This window comes from Lichenostomus cassidix, chromosome 1 (genome assembly GCF_008360975.1).
Source record: "Lichenostomus cassidix isolate B80296 chromosome 1, HeHo_3.0, whole genome shotgun sequence".
Classification (NCBI taxonomy): Eukaryota; Metazoa; Chordata; class Aves; order Passeriformes; family Meliphagidae; genus Lichenostomus; species Lichenostomus cassidix.
Genome location: NC_139479.1, coordinates 8,523,347 through 8,537,529, shown reverse-complemented (window position 1 = coordinate 8,537,529; position 14,183 = coordinate 8,523,347). Strand labels below are relative to the sequence as shown.

The 14,183-nt window shown below is 35.6% G+C and overlaps 1 protein-coding gene across 1 annotated transcript in view; it reads right to left on the bottom strand.

Annotated features, from left to right (window-relative positions):
* The window catches only part of CFAP47 (cilia and flagella associated protein 47), a 255,123-nt gene that overhangs the window by 25,224 nt on the left and 215,716 nt on the right, over nucleotides 1–14,183 (bottom strand). Inside the window, exons 58-60 of the mRNA XM_085049413.1 lie at nucleotides 12,708–12,867; nucleotides 11,970–12,061; nucleotides 7,761–7,913 (exon numbers count right to left, since the gene is read on the bottom strand). Coding sequence (XP_084905539.1) covers nucleotides 7,761–7,913; nucleotides 11,970–12,061; nucleotides 12,708–12,867 — 405 coding nt within the window. The remainder of the gene's footprint in view (nucleotides 1–7,760; nucleotides 7,914–11,969; nucleotides 12,062–12,707; nucleotides 12,868–14,183) is intronic.

Below are 14,183 nucleotides of genomic sequence, written 5' to 3'. Positions count from 1 at the left end.
TGAATTCACTGAACTGGTCTTATTTGCAGTCATTTCATAAAAGAGGGCAGCAGAGTCACTGAATACAAACATGCAATGAAAGCCCAGGCATTCATAAATTTGCAGTGTCATGCTTTTCATAAGCCAGATTAATTATTTTCACTTGGTGCTGAATGTAACATACTGCACTCTCACTGATTTTTTTCAATGGTTCTGATAATTTTTTAAGGCTCCATGCTCACTGTGGCCCTGACACCTAACAAAGATTTCTTCCCCAAACTGCTAAAACAGAAACTACAAATCCAGACATTTACTACCATTTTCCACCACCAGATGTCTGGCATCTAATCTTCACCTTCCAAATCTTTTGAAGTATCTTTCTTCATAGCCCACTTCAGCTCTCATCTGACACTTGTTCTTTTCCTGCTTCTCCACTCTCTTCTAGGAGTCTTCACACAGACACTGCTGGAACTCAGTAGGCAATGGGGAATGAACATTAAATATGCAGTTGTGCCTCTCCAGCAAAAGCAGAGGCAGACAGAATACACTATTGTGCAGTAGATGAAATAATTTTAATACCATTTTCAAGTAAATATTCAAGTGAACAGCGCGAAGTGAATTACGAGAGTAATAGAGTGAAAAAATAAAAAGCAGACTGGTGGTCAAGAACATCCTAACATTTAAGCAGACATTATCATCTGGGCAGTAAGATATGAATCTCATCTGAAAATTATGTAGCTATTTCTCACTGTAAAATGTCACAACTAGGGGATAATAGCAGCAGAATAAACAAATTGCTCAGAACCCCCCAAGATGTGGCTGCAGTTAAATTAGCTTTTCACCGGAATTCTTCAGACAGGTACAAAAGAGCTGTATGTGGAGCATAACAAATATGAGCTGACAACACCACAACTTTACTAAATGCCAGACACCAAATTACCTTAAATACATAGAAATAAATGGATAAAAAAAGCTGGTCTCCTTCTGTTGATAATGTAAGTATTGATCCTCATTGGAATTCAACAAAATCCTCACTGTAGTTCTGCATATATAACTTTATATCTCTGCAGATTTTTCTCCTTCCATATCCAGTCAAAAAAATTTCATCCATATCTTCAAGGCTCTGCAAAATCCCACTCTTATCCACATCTTTTCTTTTTACCCTGCATCCTACTGCCTATTTCCGTAGCAACCAACTGGAATGCTTCTTCCCTAATTTTTCTCTTACATTCAATTTTTCTGTTTCCTAATTTTCTCTTTCAAAGCACCTCTTTAAAAGAGGTATCTACTTCTAAACCAAGTTTCTGAAAAGAAAGCAGTAAAAAAAGCCTTCCCCCTATTTTTTTTTTTTACAATACTTCTTAACACTGCATAGTTCAGTGAATGAAATGGAAGCTTGTGTATCCATGAATGTTAAAAATATGGTATGCAGCTTGTTTCATTATATTCTCACTCTCTGAATCCCTTTTGCACTAATTCCTTTTTTACTGTGCCTATCCGTACATCCTTCTTAACACTTTATTTTGATATTACTTGCATATTAAATTGAAACAGAAACCTCAGAAAAATCAAAAGGATTCTTTTCAGCCCAAAGGATCTCACCTTATTCTCCTTTCATTTGGCATTCTACTCAGACTTGTACCCTGCCCTATAAACTCATTCCATAAAGGAAACAAAATTTATGTCTTCATAACCATTATAATCCTCTTTCAACAATATCCCTTTTTATTTAGCCTTGTCTTCATTTATCCAGAAACTTTAGCAGATAAAGATCACATCTGTACCTTGGCACAGAAACATCAAAGCAGCTTCTTCAGGAATATATCTCATGATTTAGTCTTAATTCTCACAGACATCAGTTTTCCCATGAGTAATTTTCCTCAGGATTTTCAATTTTTCAATTTTCAATGTTGCCAATGGAAATCAGTAACAACTCAAGTTGACTTTTAACCTGATCATTCAATTTGAATTGGCACACACAGAGGCTAAATTGAAAACCCATGTCACATTTTTTCAATAGTTCTTGACTGTTTTATAGGATATTATTGTCTATTAGAAAAGCATGCATTTTTTATCTTCTGGCTTTTTTTAATACACAAAACTGAGCCACAGAGAGTGGAACACAGCACCTGATCATTAGGGTCACACTCATTTCTTCCTTTTCTTTACCCAACAGATTGCATTCAGTTATACTTAAGACAGAACATCTATCACACAGGGTAGTGTAAATTCCACCACTATAAAAGAGATTTAATCTCATGGGAGGTACCCATCTGTGTTACTTTTTGGATACAAATCAAGTTTCAGAATTAATAAAGGTTTTGTTTTGTAAATTTCTGAGGTTTCACAACTGTCTTCCTCAGCTGTCTTGAAGAAAGAGTAATGGTTCAAGGCTACAGTTTTAGTCAAAGTTCTGTGGTGATTCTGTAACTTCTATTTATTTGTCTTACAGTTTTAATATCTAGCTCTATCTCCAAAGCATCAAATCAAATTGTTCTTAAACTTTCAAAACTACAGGCCTTATGCAATAATTTATAAAAACACAAAGTTTCATACATTCTACAAAACAGTGGGAGAAGTTTGTTGGGAGTTTTTTTGCATCATGTTGTGTTGGAAGTGTGCAGTGTGTGAGATGAAGGAGATCTAGAGATAATAACTTCATTTTCTGTAACAACAAAACTTGAACAGTGCAACTTCAGAAACATAAGGCCAAAGAATTTTAGCACAGAAATTACAATAGGATGAAATAACCTGGAAATAGAAGAGCATGTGCTCATTACATGCATGTGTGCATGTGTTTTGTTACTACAGTGATTGTCAGGTACATTTTCTGAGGCAAATTTAGGTTCATAAATCCTCTGCTTTTCAATGAGAAAAAACATTCAAACACAGCTGAGAGACAGGGAGATCATAGTTCCATTGCTCTTCAGAAAAACCCAAGAAGTTTGCATCTTAAGAGGTTGGATTAGCAATGCTTTGTTGGTATATGATAAATAATGAGAAAATAATTCAGAAAATAGTGCATATTAATGTAGATAGATCACTGTGAGGTTCTATGCTGTTGCAGAAGGACAGTTAAGGTCCTGGAGAGCTGTGTTGGCCATGGTTTTGATTTACAGAAGAGTCCCCAAAATATCTTCACAAAACAAGGGTGTAGTGGTTCTGTTTCTATTGGAAGTAGTACTTCCTTATCACCCAACCAAAGAGATTACAGAAAATTCTGTGAGCAAGAAAAGGGAGAAATGGCAATCACAATCATATAACAACTAAAGTAATTAATCCACTCTTCCAGCAAATTGTATTACCTAGGCTTTTTTTATCCATTAGCTCAAATCTTTTTAAGGGATATCTGTTTGTGTGCTCTTGTTTCAGAGATACATTATTTGTATTAGTAAATCAATTCTTTTGGACTTCTTACATTTCCTGGATCTACATCATACTGACGAGTGGCACCTGGAAGTATTTAATTATTTCTGGGTTTGTATTATTTATTGTTTTTGCAATTTTGTGAAACTGAATAAATAGCTACAGATTAGCTGATAATTGATCTGGCTCCCTGTAAGTGTAGAGTATTTAAACTGAGCATGATTTTGCATAAGTATCAGAAAGTAATTTTAATTAACATAATGATGACTGTCATTCCTAAGGCTTACAGTTTTTAACATTTCATAAAATGGTAAGGAAATAGAATGAGTGACTACTGTAAACAGAAATTAAAGCAATTCCCAACTCTTTGCTCACAATTCACAAGTTCTTTTTTTGCAGAATTTTTCATTACTGTTTTAGTTATATTAAGAAATGGCAGCTGGAGGGGTTACTCATGCAATAAAAAATTGTGCTACATTTTTTTCTTTTCTTTTCTTTAATGGACCCAGTGATAGCCTTGTATATCAACAAGAACTATTTGACCTTCTTCATTAAAATGCCTGGCATTACCTCAGTTCAATAATGAAAATAAACAATACATCAAATCTCTCCCATGCCTCACTCATAAATAAAGAAACAAACAGCCAGATGTAAACAAAAATTATGTAGCTGACAAAATAATCCATCTAAGGCTTTCAGTTCTCCTATGATGCTCTATTCTTTGACTTCTACTGGTTCCCTGTTTTCCATCAGGAGTTGTCACCCCTAACAACAAAGTAACAATCCATAACAAAGTGTCTCAATTGTTGGCTCACCTTGTCAACAGTTTCATTTTGCCATTGATCTCTGTTCTCATCAGATCTTAATCCAAAACAAATACTTTGTTATCCTTTCTTCTATTCCTTGCATAGCAAGAAAATCTAATTTATATAGCTGTAATTTTTTCACCCTCAAGGATAATTTCAAAAATAATGCCACAATTATTCTGACAACACAGAGATGGCTTAAGTAGGATATAGGGCTGTCTTCATCATCATTATCCTCTTCCTATTGCTTTCAATATTAACCTGTTATACTTTATCAGCAATCACATTAACATCTCTGGGTGAGAGATCAAGTCTATAAAAATACCTTGTCTCCAAAGATTTCTTTGGTCATACTCAATTTTATTGCCCTTGTATCTTAAAAGTGAGCCTCCTGATCCAGATCCATCAAATTAAATGGGAATTTAGTGCAATCCATACCACTGGCTAATGTAAAATCTTGCTAGGGATGGAAAACTGCTTTTAATGTGTGTTTGGATATGGTTTTATTCTCTTCCTGTTTCAAAGAGCTGCTTTAATGAAACAAACCAAAAAAATTAGAGCATTTTGTATATTCTGATGAGTTTCAGGAATATTAGATAATTGCTATAAAGGTTTCATAAACAGCAAAACAGAGGGTACAGATACCCTTTGTATTATGTATGCCAATGGACAGTATCATGAAATGTCTAGAAATATCTAGAAAATTTTGCATTTATCCGGTGCAGGTGAACTGTCCATCTTTGATCTGAACTCAGAATGGCTGTAAAACTTGCTCTTAACATAAACCAACCTGTGCTACCCTACAGAACCTGGGCAGCACAATTCCCCTCAAACAAAACTCCCATGAAACCTTCCCACAAATAAGAACTCAGGAGCAAGGAGCTAAGACCAGCCTTTGGGCTGTGAGGAGAGCTATGAATTAATAAAGATGAGGGAAGTTAATGACAAACACTCAGCCTTTATGGATGGCTTAGGAGATAAATGGCAATTGAAAAGGAAAGGTTACAAAGGACCACTACAAACACACAAAGTTGTGAATGTCAGTCAAACATCCATAACTGATTTATGAATTTTTTTTTTAAGATTATGGAGAATTAAATATGTTTGTATTCCCCACTGAACACTTCAATTAAAAATGCTGGTTTATTAGAATAAAAATAGCAAACTTCAAATTTGTTTGGATGAATCTCAGCTCTTAAATTTCCTTTAGTGAAAAACATCTCTTTAGAACCATATGTAAGAAAGCAGATGAAAAATACATATAGGGTGAAAATATGCATTTAATGCAATTGAAAATTATTTTAAAAAATGGCCATACTACACTTGCCATGTCTACAATATTAAGCTTTCATTATTTGATCCCTGGAACTTTGCTGACTTCTGAACAAGAAACTATGTCATAGGAGCTAGATGGTATTTAGATTGCATCCTCTTTCTTAAGAATTTGTAGTAGCTTTCTGTGTCAAATGCACTCCTCTGTATTGGATGAAATTGAATTTTTAATGTAAAAGACGTGCTTGAAGATTTTTCACTTTAAAAGAATTTACACTTGTCCAAATAATTTAAATACTGAAGCACAGTATTAGCTGTTTAAATCTGATCTGCCAGTAATTATCATCATTTATCCTTGGATGTAAAAACTGCTTACCACACGTTACACATGCACTCTGATGAATCACTCTTTCAGAAGAGAAAAAAAAAATGAAGAACAGTGTGCCAGACTGTTATCTTAGAGGTTTAAGCTTTTATTTATGTTATTACTGCTAGACTGCAGAAAGCTCATATAGTACCATTAAATTTGCTTCCTAACAGGCATCAAATTCATCTATCAATAATGGCATTAAAATGTCATTGAAAACGATGAAAAGCACAGAGTTATAAATTATCTTACTACCTATGGTGTAAAGAGTTTCATTACCAGACTGCTTGCTTAGAAAGACGCAATGTCCCAAATCAATGTCGTGTAGCATGTGCAGAAGCCAGTGTTAATAAATTATTTTATTCCTATGAATAAAACAAGTACTAGACGTCCTGAATCTGAAAGTCTTTCAAGATGCTGCCTCAGCTTGCTCAGTGCAAATTTTTCTTGTCAGTTCAGAAACCACCATGTTGGAGGGAAATAGCCCAGGTGTGTTTAAGGCAACCCACTCATGTGTGACCAGTCAATAATGAGCTGTTACTCCATGACAAAACAAAAGTCCTTTTCTATCTTGATGGACAACTCTTCTCCAAAGGCTGAACAAATTTTTACAGTAGTATTTACAGTTCTCCAAAGAGGAAAGAGTGTACACTGACAACTTCACATCTTTTTGCTTCACTAGATTGACCACTATCACTTTGGGAGTGTAAGATGATAATATACCCAGACAGTAAGTTATGTTTGACACCACAATATGAGTAAATTCAACGTTTAAGTAAGTAATTATGATTAGCTAATCAGTAAGTATACACTGTGCAAGCCCTTTTTAACAGTTCAACTTCAGAACTATTCTAAAAGCTTTCAAAAATAAAATCTGTTTAAAGATCTGGACAGGAACTGCAGATATAAGACCACATTGATCAGTGTGCAGAGCATGAGCATGTTTGCATGAAAATCAACCTTCTAGGAAGGATGTAATGCGTCTTGATTTACCTTTTACAGATATTCACTTTTTCCACAGTTATTTGGCAGGACATTTTCTGCATTCCTGCAAAGCCTCTGTTGGAACAGACTGTAAATGGCAGAAATGGGACACAAAAGCCAAGCTTGCCTGCCTCTCCAACTGATTACCTGATAGACTGCAATTATAGCAACATCTGTAAACTCATCTTTTACCACCTTGAACAAAGTCAGAGCACAGGTGAAATCCCTTGCCTCATTTACAGCTAAGTTAAACACACATTATTCTGTCTCGTAATGTGTCATAATTTTTAAATAACATTTTTCGTAAAAATTAGGATGACTTTGAACCCAAAATGAAATGTTAAGTTTCCCAGGTGCACAATTTTCAAATTTGTTGTAGTGACTATGACTGAGAAAAGAAATACTGGTGATACAGCAGTAACAAGCATTCTTTCCTTACTACTGGTATGTTGTACCATTCTGTTTCAAGGAGAGGTATATCCTGAAGAGCTGCTGTATCTGAATAAATTGATTTTCACTGTGTTCTCAGCAGATTAACAGTAAGTGGAAGCTATCCTTTTACAAAGCTTTATCACTTCTTTCAAAAAGTCCTTCTTCAATCCATTCTGACACAGATATTGGCCTGCTTATGGGAATGCATCTTGCAAACCTGAAGATAAATGTTTCCTGGCAATGCTTACACAGACATATTTTTTTCTGACTTAAGACTTTGTGCAGGCCCTCTTTTACAGGAGTGATTGTATGCATCCAAGCCTCACATCCAGGACAGATTAAAGGGAAAAGCAAAGGCTCAGGTTCATAGGTGCCTGTAGCTGCAGACATAAAGTTAAACAAACACCCCATATTTGCAAAATGATAGAAATATGGACTGGGCCAAGTTGGCTAAACCTCACCCATTTTCATGGCAGAGCTGCACATTTAGTGAAGTATTTAACTTATTTGCATTATTCCTACAATTGTATGGTATCAGAATGATTTATTCTTACCATCAGTGACTTGTTGGGTGCTGGATGACTCCTCTGTCTCCACTGTGGCAGAATTCCCTGCATCAGGCAGAGCAGTTGCAGCAGGATTTACACCAATCAGCATCATCTCTACCCTCTGCTCTAGTCTCTGCTTGGCTTGGCAGCGAATCACAACTACAGAAAAGCAATAAAAGCTTATTTGCAAAGCGCTGGCATCTTGATTTTAATAAAGCAATTAAACATGGAAGTTTAATGTGCTTGGAGAAACACAGAATTCCAGCAATGAGCAAGACAACTAAAAGCTTTTCCCAACCTTCACTTTCTGTTGTTCTGTTGTGGTGAAGTAGTAGAAAATATTGCTAAGCAAACAAAAATCTGTTCAGTTAGTTCCCAACAGCACTTGCAAATTTCTCTTATCTTTAATTATTAAATGTATCTTCATTTTACTTCAACTGCTAATAGGAATTACTGCATAGTTTGAAATACGCCAATAGGAAAGAAAAACTGAAACAAAACCAAAGAAATGAAAGGATTATAAGATTAAATGAAAAATTAAAGGATTTTAAGATTAAATGAAAGAACATTGTTACCCTCTCATTTCTTAGTTTAAGAATACCGTTGTTCAAACTACAGCTTTAATAGCAATATGCCAGAATAAAAAGTATTCTCACATGAGTTTCTGTTTAAAGAATCACAGAACTTCTTTCAATTCAGTAAGTGATTTTAATTTACTGCTTCCAAAACATGTCTTTTTCGTTACAAAGTTGTTAGGTTTTAGCTTATATGCTAGTTTTTATAAAGCTTATTTCAATAGATATTTTTTCTGGTTCTTTCACTATTTATTGGCACAGAAGAAGGAGAAAATTACATAAAAGCACCGGAAAAAAAATGTTTTCCTGAAGAAAAGACCTAGAACTTCCTAGAGTTTTGGGAATCAACATGGAAAGGAACCGCTGATCACACACTTTTCAGTTTCAAGGTGTAAAAGTAATTTTCATCAGCTACACCCAGTGTTTCTTTAAAAATTAACTCAGAACTTAATGATTATCAATTTGGAACCATATGATGGCAAGTAATTATGTAGTGTTTAAAAAAAAGAGCAATGAAACCCCTTTTTTGATATCATGTTTATTTAACTTCAACTTTCAGTTCTGGCACTTGATTCACTACCATTACTCTGGAAAATAGATAATTGCACATCAACTTCAGGTAATTTCCTTTCTCCCTGGGTCTTTCCCTGTTTAACAGGGTGTAAGTAATTTCTAGAGCTCTCTTAAAAGAATTTCCACGAGGGAGAGTTACTGAAATAGTTAAAAACAGATCTTTTTGTCTAAATGTATGACCTTATATTTAAGAATAGACTAAATTCTCTGCATTGCACTAGCTTACCAAATGTTTCAGATTACTGTGTGCACATGGTGTCATTTTCTATTCCACAGCTCATCTTACTTCCAGAATTGATTTTACATTTTCTTTTTCCTAAATGGCTGAGTAATATTTACAGATAAAAGCCAGATACATCTAGGATTTGACTGGACAAGTCCCTGAGCAGCCTGCCCTTGGGCAGGGGACTGGATTAGATGACCTCCAGTGGTCCCCTCCAATTTAAATTGTTTTATGCTACTTAGACTCTACACTCTACAAGAATTAAAAGAATATTCCAGATGATCCTTCATTTGTAATCACTTTTATAAGACAGCCAAGTTATCATCTACTTAACATGTACTACATGGGTTGTGACCACTGATCATTTTAACTGGTCTCATGAGATAGAAAACCAAGTGACTTCTAGAAGTTTAAGTATATTAAGATGCAAATAAGAATGACACAAAGATGAACTCTCTAATATACCAGCAAAGCAGCCTGGGGTTTTGACACAGCAGCCTGTAGCCTCCAGGCAATTTTAATAAATGTCTGCATTAAAAGAGATGACAATACTCCTTTGATCATTATTTAAAATAACTTTTTATTTAAGTAGTTTTCTTGTTATTACCTGCCTTGGATTCATAGCTTACAGCACAGATTTTTAAATGCCCATTTTTAACTGAAAACCATAGGCTTTCAGAATCAAGGTAGGAATGGAAAGTTCCATAAACACATTTACAAACACATATTTCAATTTGCTCGGAAATTTTTGAAAGACCTAGTATTTCCTTGGAAAAAAGACATTACCCCAACATTAACATGCCGACTGCCAAGGAATGATATGTATTCCAAATCAATGCAATGGGTTTTCTTATTTATTACAAACATTTATTGAACATAAACTAATGGATAACATAGTTATGCTGTACTTTAGTTTTGCTGTTTTAAAAAAGCAGTTAGGAATTTAAAATCAAGATTTGACAGGATATAAGTTTCTAATCATGTACAGAAGTGATGTCACTTAAGCAATTAATGAAGGCTAAACATTTTCATTCACAATTTATATAGAAAGTATTGGGTCCTGCACTTGGGTCACAACAACCCCAGGCAATGCCCCAGGCTTGGGCATGAATAGCTGGAAAACTGCCCAGTGGAGAAGAACCTCAGGATGTTGGTGAAAAATAGGCTGAACATGAGCTCAGGTGTGTCCAGGTGGCCAAGGAGGCCAAGGACATCCTGGCCTGTATCAGCAATGGCGTGGCCAGCAGGACCAGGGCAGTGACCATCCCCCTGTACTGGGCACTGGTGAGGCCACAGCTCGAGTTCTGTGTCCAGTTCTGGGCCCATCAGTTCAGGAAGGACATTGGGGGGCTGCAGCATGTCCAGAGAAGGGAATGGAGCTGGGGAAGGGTCTGGAGACAAGTCCTGTGAGGTGTGACTGAGGGAGCTGGGGGTGTTTAGCCAGGTGTTTCTCCTCTAGGAGAAAAGGAGGTTCAGGAGAGACCATCTCTATCATCTCCATCTCCTTCATCTCCATCTCCATCATCTCTATCTCCACCTCCATCTCCATCATCTCCATCTCTACCTCCATCTCCATCTCTAGAATCACCTGAAAGGAGGCTGTGGCCAGGTGGGAGTCAATCTTTTCACCCAAGTAACAAGTGATGGGACAAGAGGAAACAGCCTCAGGTTGGGCCAAGGGAGGTTTAGATTGGATATTGGGAAAAATTTGTTTATGGAAATGGTGGTCAGGTGTTGGAACAAGGTGCTCAGAGAAATGGTGGAATCACCATAGCTAGAAATGTTCAAAACCCACACAGATGTGGTGCTTCTGGACATGGTTTAGTGGTAATGTGGAGGTGCTGGTTAAAGGTTGCACTCCATGACCTCAGAGGTCTTTTCCAACCTTGATGACTCTTTGATTCCAATGAAAGCAAGAGCCCAATAAAATGAAGATTTATCTCAAAGAGTGCCAGTGAATTACACAACAGCTTTAAATAACACAACAAACACCCACATTAATATACATAGCTTTAATGCTAATGAGACTCATTAAAACCATCATTTTGGGCAACAGCTGATTACATGATAATATTCTGTTTCATTCCTTAAGGTATTAAAGTGGAACTTAAAGAGATGAAAGCTCTAATTAATACCACATCATTGGCATTTGTCTACAAGTAAAGAGTCCTAAAGCAATATAAATTAATAACACTACAAATATCCATTTCTGTGTTTTTCCACAAATTGTTCCTGTAGAAAGCTAGAATTTGTTTGTGTAGAAAGGTGATGTATTCACTTATTCAGTCAACAAAAGGTCAGTTGAAGGGACAAGCTGATATAAAATTGGTTCCACATCTACACCTCTGTAGTTACAGGATTATAGATTTAAAAAGCTGTTCCCAGCTTCCTGTTTCATAGCTCTGGGATTATATCACACCTTGAAAATATGGATGGTCAAATATGTAAGCATTTACTATCCCAAAATAAGCAAAACACCTCCCAGTAGGAATGCCAGTTAGCTTTTAATGCAAGTTTACTTCTCAGGAGCAAGGCAAAAACTTACTGATATTCACACTACTTTATATTCAGTTCTCAAACTCAGGATTAACTGGGACACTGAAGGGCACAGGCCTTAAGATTTCCAACTGCCCTTGACTCCTTTTATTCACAATAAGAACAAAACAGTAGATCTAGATTTGCTTTGGAAGTGGGAAAATATTTTATTTTTAATATGTAATTTTATCTTTTTTTAAGATGTAGAAAAGTACTGCTGAAAATTCTTGTGAGCAAGAAGGTGAGAATATAAACAACTATTTAATTTTCTGAAATACATTGTTCAAGTTTTTTTCAAGCATTGCCTACCTGATTCTGGCTGTGGTGCTTCAGACATTCCACAAATCGGATAGACCCAGAGTATTCCCTGAGTTTCCCCATCCTCTGTTACAGTAACATTCCTAGAAAAATAAGAGCATCATTAAGATAGACTGCTGAAAATTCTTTTTCCAAAGCAATCTAGACTTAAGAGCTATTGGAAGGGTTAGACTCTATTTTATTGTATGCTTTAATGCTAACCAGAACTCAGAAAAATATGAAATAAAATCCAACTAAATATATAAGCTATAAATTATATCAGGTATAACTTAGATCCACTTAGTTTATTTGAATATTACAGAGCTGAGAATATTTAGCCTCATCTGCATTCTGTAAGGTTATGTTTACACTGAAATAAAGTTTCTGCAGTTTATGAATTACATAAAAATATCTGGATGAGAATCGCCATTATCCCAAATATATTGAAAAAACTGAGGTACCTCAGAGCTATCATTTGCTCAATATCCATAATTGCACCAGCACCAGTACTTCATGTTTTCTTTATTTAGAGTGAGAATAGCTAGGTATTAAAACAGACAGAAATCTTATCCTGACTCTGCACACTTTGCAAGGTACATTAAAAGCTTTTGAAGGCTATTCTCTGCCCCCAGAACCAGACACCAGATTGCCCTTGGGAGCTGCCCACGAGCATCCAGTGAGATAAATGATGATATGATTGAGTATCCTCAATCATATATACTTTTTTACTTTCCTATTAGAATAAATTACCTGTTTAAGTCTTTGTTGGATCCACCAGTAATCTTATAAGGCCAGTTTTCACCATTTTCCCTCATTACATGAATTACCACAGCAGTTTTATAAGTTTTCATGTCATCTGGCATGAACAACACAGGGACATCCAGTTTTTCATTGGGCTCTAATCGGATTCCTGTAAGATGGAACAGACTGTTGTGGTATTTTGAAAGTTGTCAACATTTTTTCTATCATTTTACTCATATATTTCCCTTTTTCTTTTTTAATCACCGTTTAATTTTTTATCATTGAGTGCACTTTTCCCTGTGAAAAGTTCCATTTTACCCTGCCTTTGCCACAACCTTCCCTCACCCAATTAAGTGAATGTCCCATATTTAATATTCAGAGATCAGGTGTAACATATGCATGTCAGTCCCATGATTTTCTAGAGCCTTTAGGCATGATTTCAGCCGTGGGTTGCATCTATGGGTAACACTGCATAAAAATGATCAATCCAAAAACAACTGCTCACATTCAAGACAACTGTAATACAATTAAAAGAATCTACATTATTATCATGATACAAACCATGCCTTTTCTGTATTTTTCATCTGACTGATTTTGCTGTATTAAAGAAAAAAAAAAAGACAAAACTAAGGCTGTCTGTAATGAAGGTAGCCTGGTATTTTGAATTTTTAAGGGCCTTTTTCCAGTGACTTGCCAGTCTGCCAAGCATCAGAACATCTACCTCAGCTATTTCAGGAATAAAGTTACCGAAAGATTACACAGAGTAGAACAAGTAAATCAGTCTTCACTATAAAGCTCTTCGTTTGAAAAGAATTCTTGAAATTTGCAAGAAATCACATCTCAGATTTATAGTTTCAGCTTTAATTCTATCTGCAGAAAATCCTCTTACTTTTGAGTAACAAGTTCTACATAAGGCTTTGAATCAATTTTTTTCCCCAGAAGTTTGGGAATGAAGGTGGATGTAGGGAGACTTGGTAAAATGATGCCAGACTCAAACAGGCAGAAGAAAAAAAGTTCAAGTAAGTCACATCAGGAAAGGAGAGATGGGTTTGAAAAACACAGAAGAATCAAGACTCCTCATTTGCACCAATCCTCTACCACATCTAATTTTAAGGTCTACTAGCTTAGGCTTTTAGCTAGAAACACTCTTAAATTGAAATAAACTAACCAAATTAAGATGGGAAAACCAATCATAAATTAGGAAAGTTTGGAATATTGAAAACCAAGCAACTCTGCAGAATTTCTACCTATCTCAGTTAAAATGGCCTCAGGACATCAAATATAGACCACTGCCTCACTTTATTTTGAATGAGAAGAGCTGTAGGAAATCCTTACCGAAACGTATCTAAATTTCTGTGTGTAAGAGGTTTATCATGTATTCATTACAAAAATTAAACAACTGCTTTGCACTTGTAATTGCTTCATTTTTGTGAATTTGTAGAAATTCATCATGGCAAGAACAATTTGCCTTTATATTAATTATCT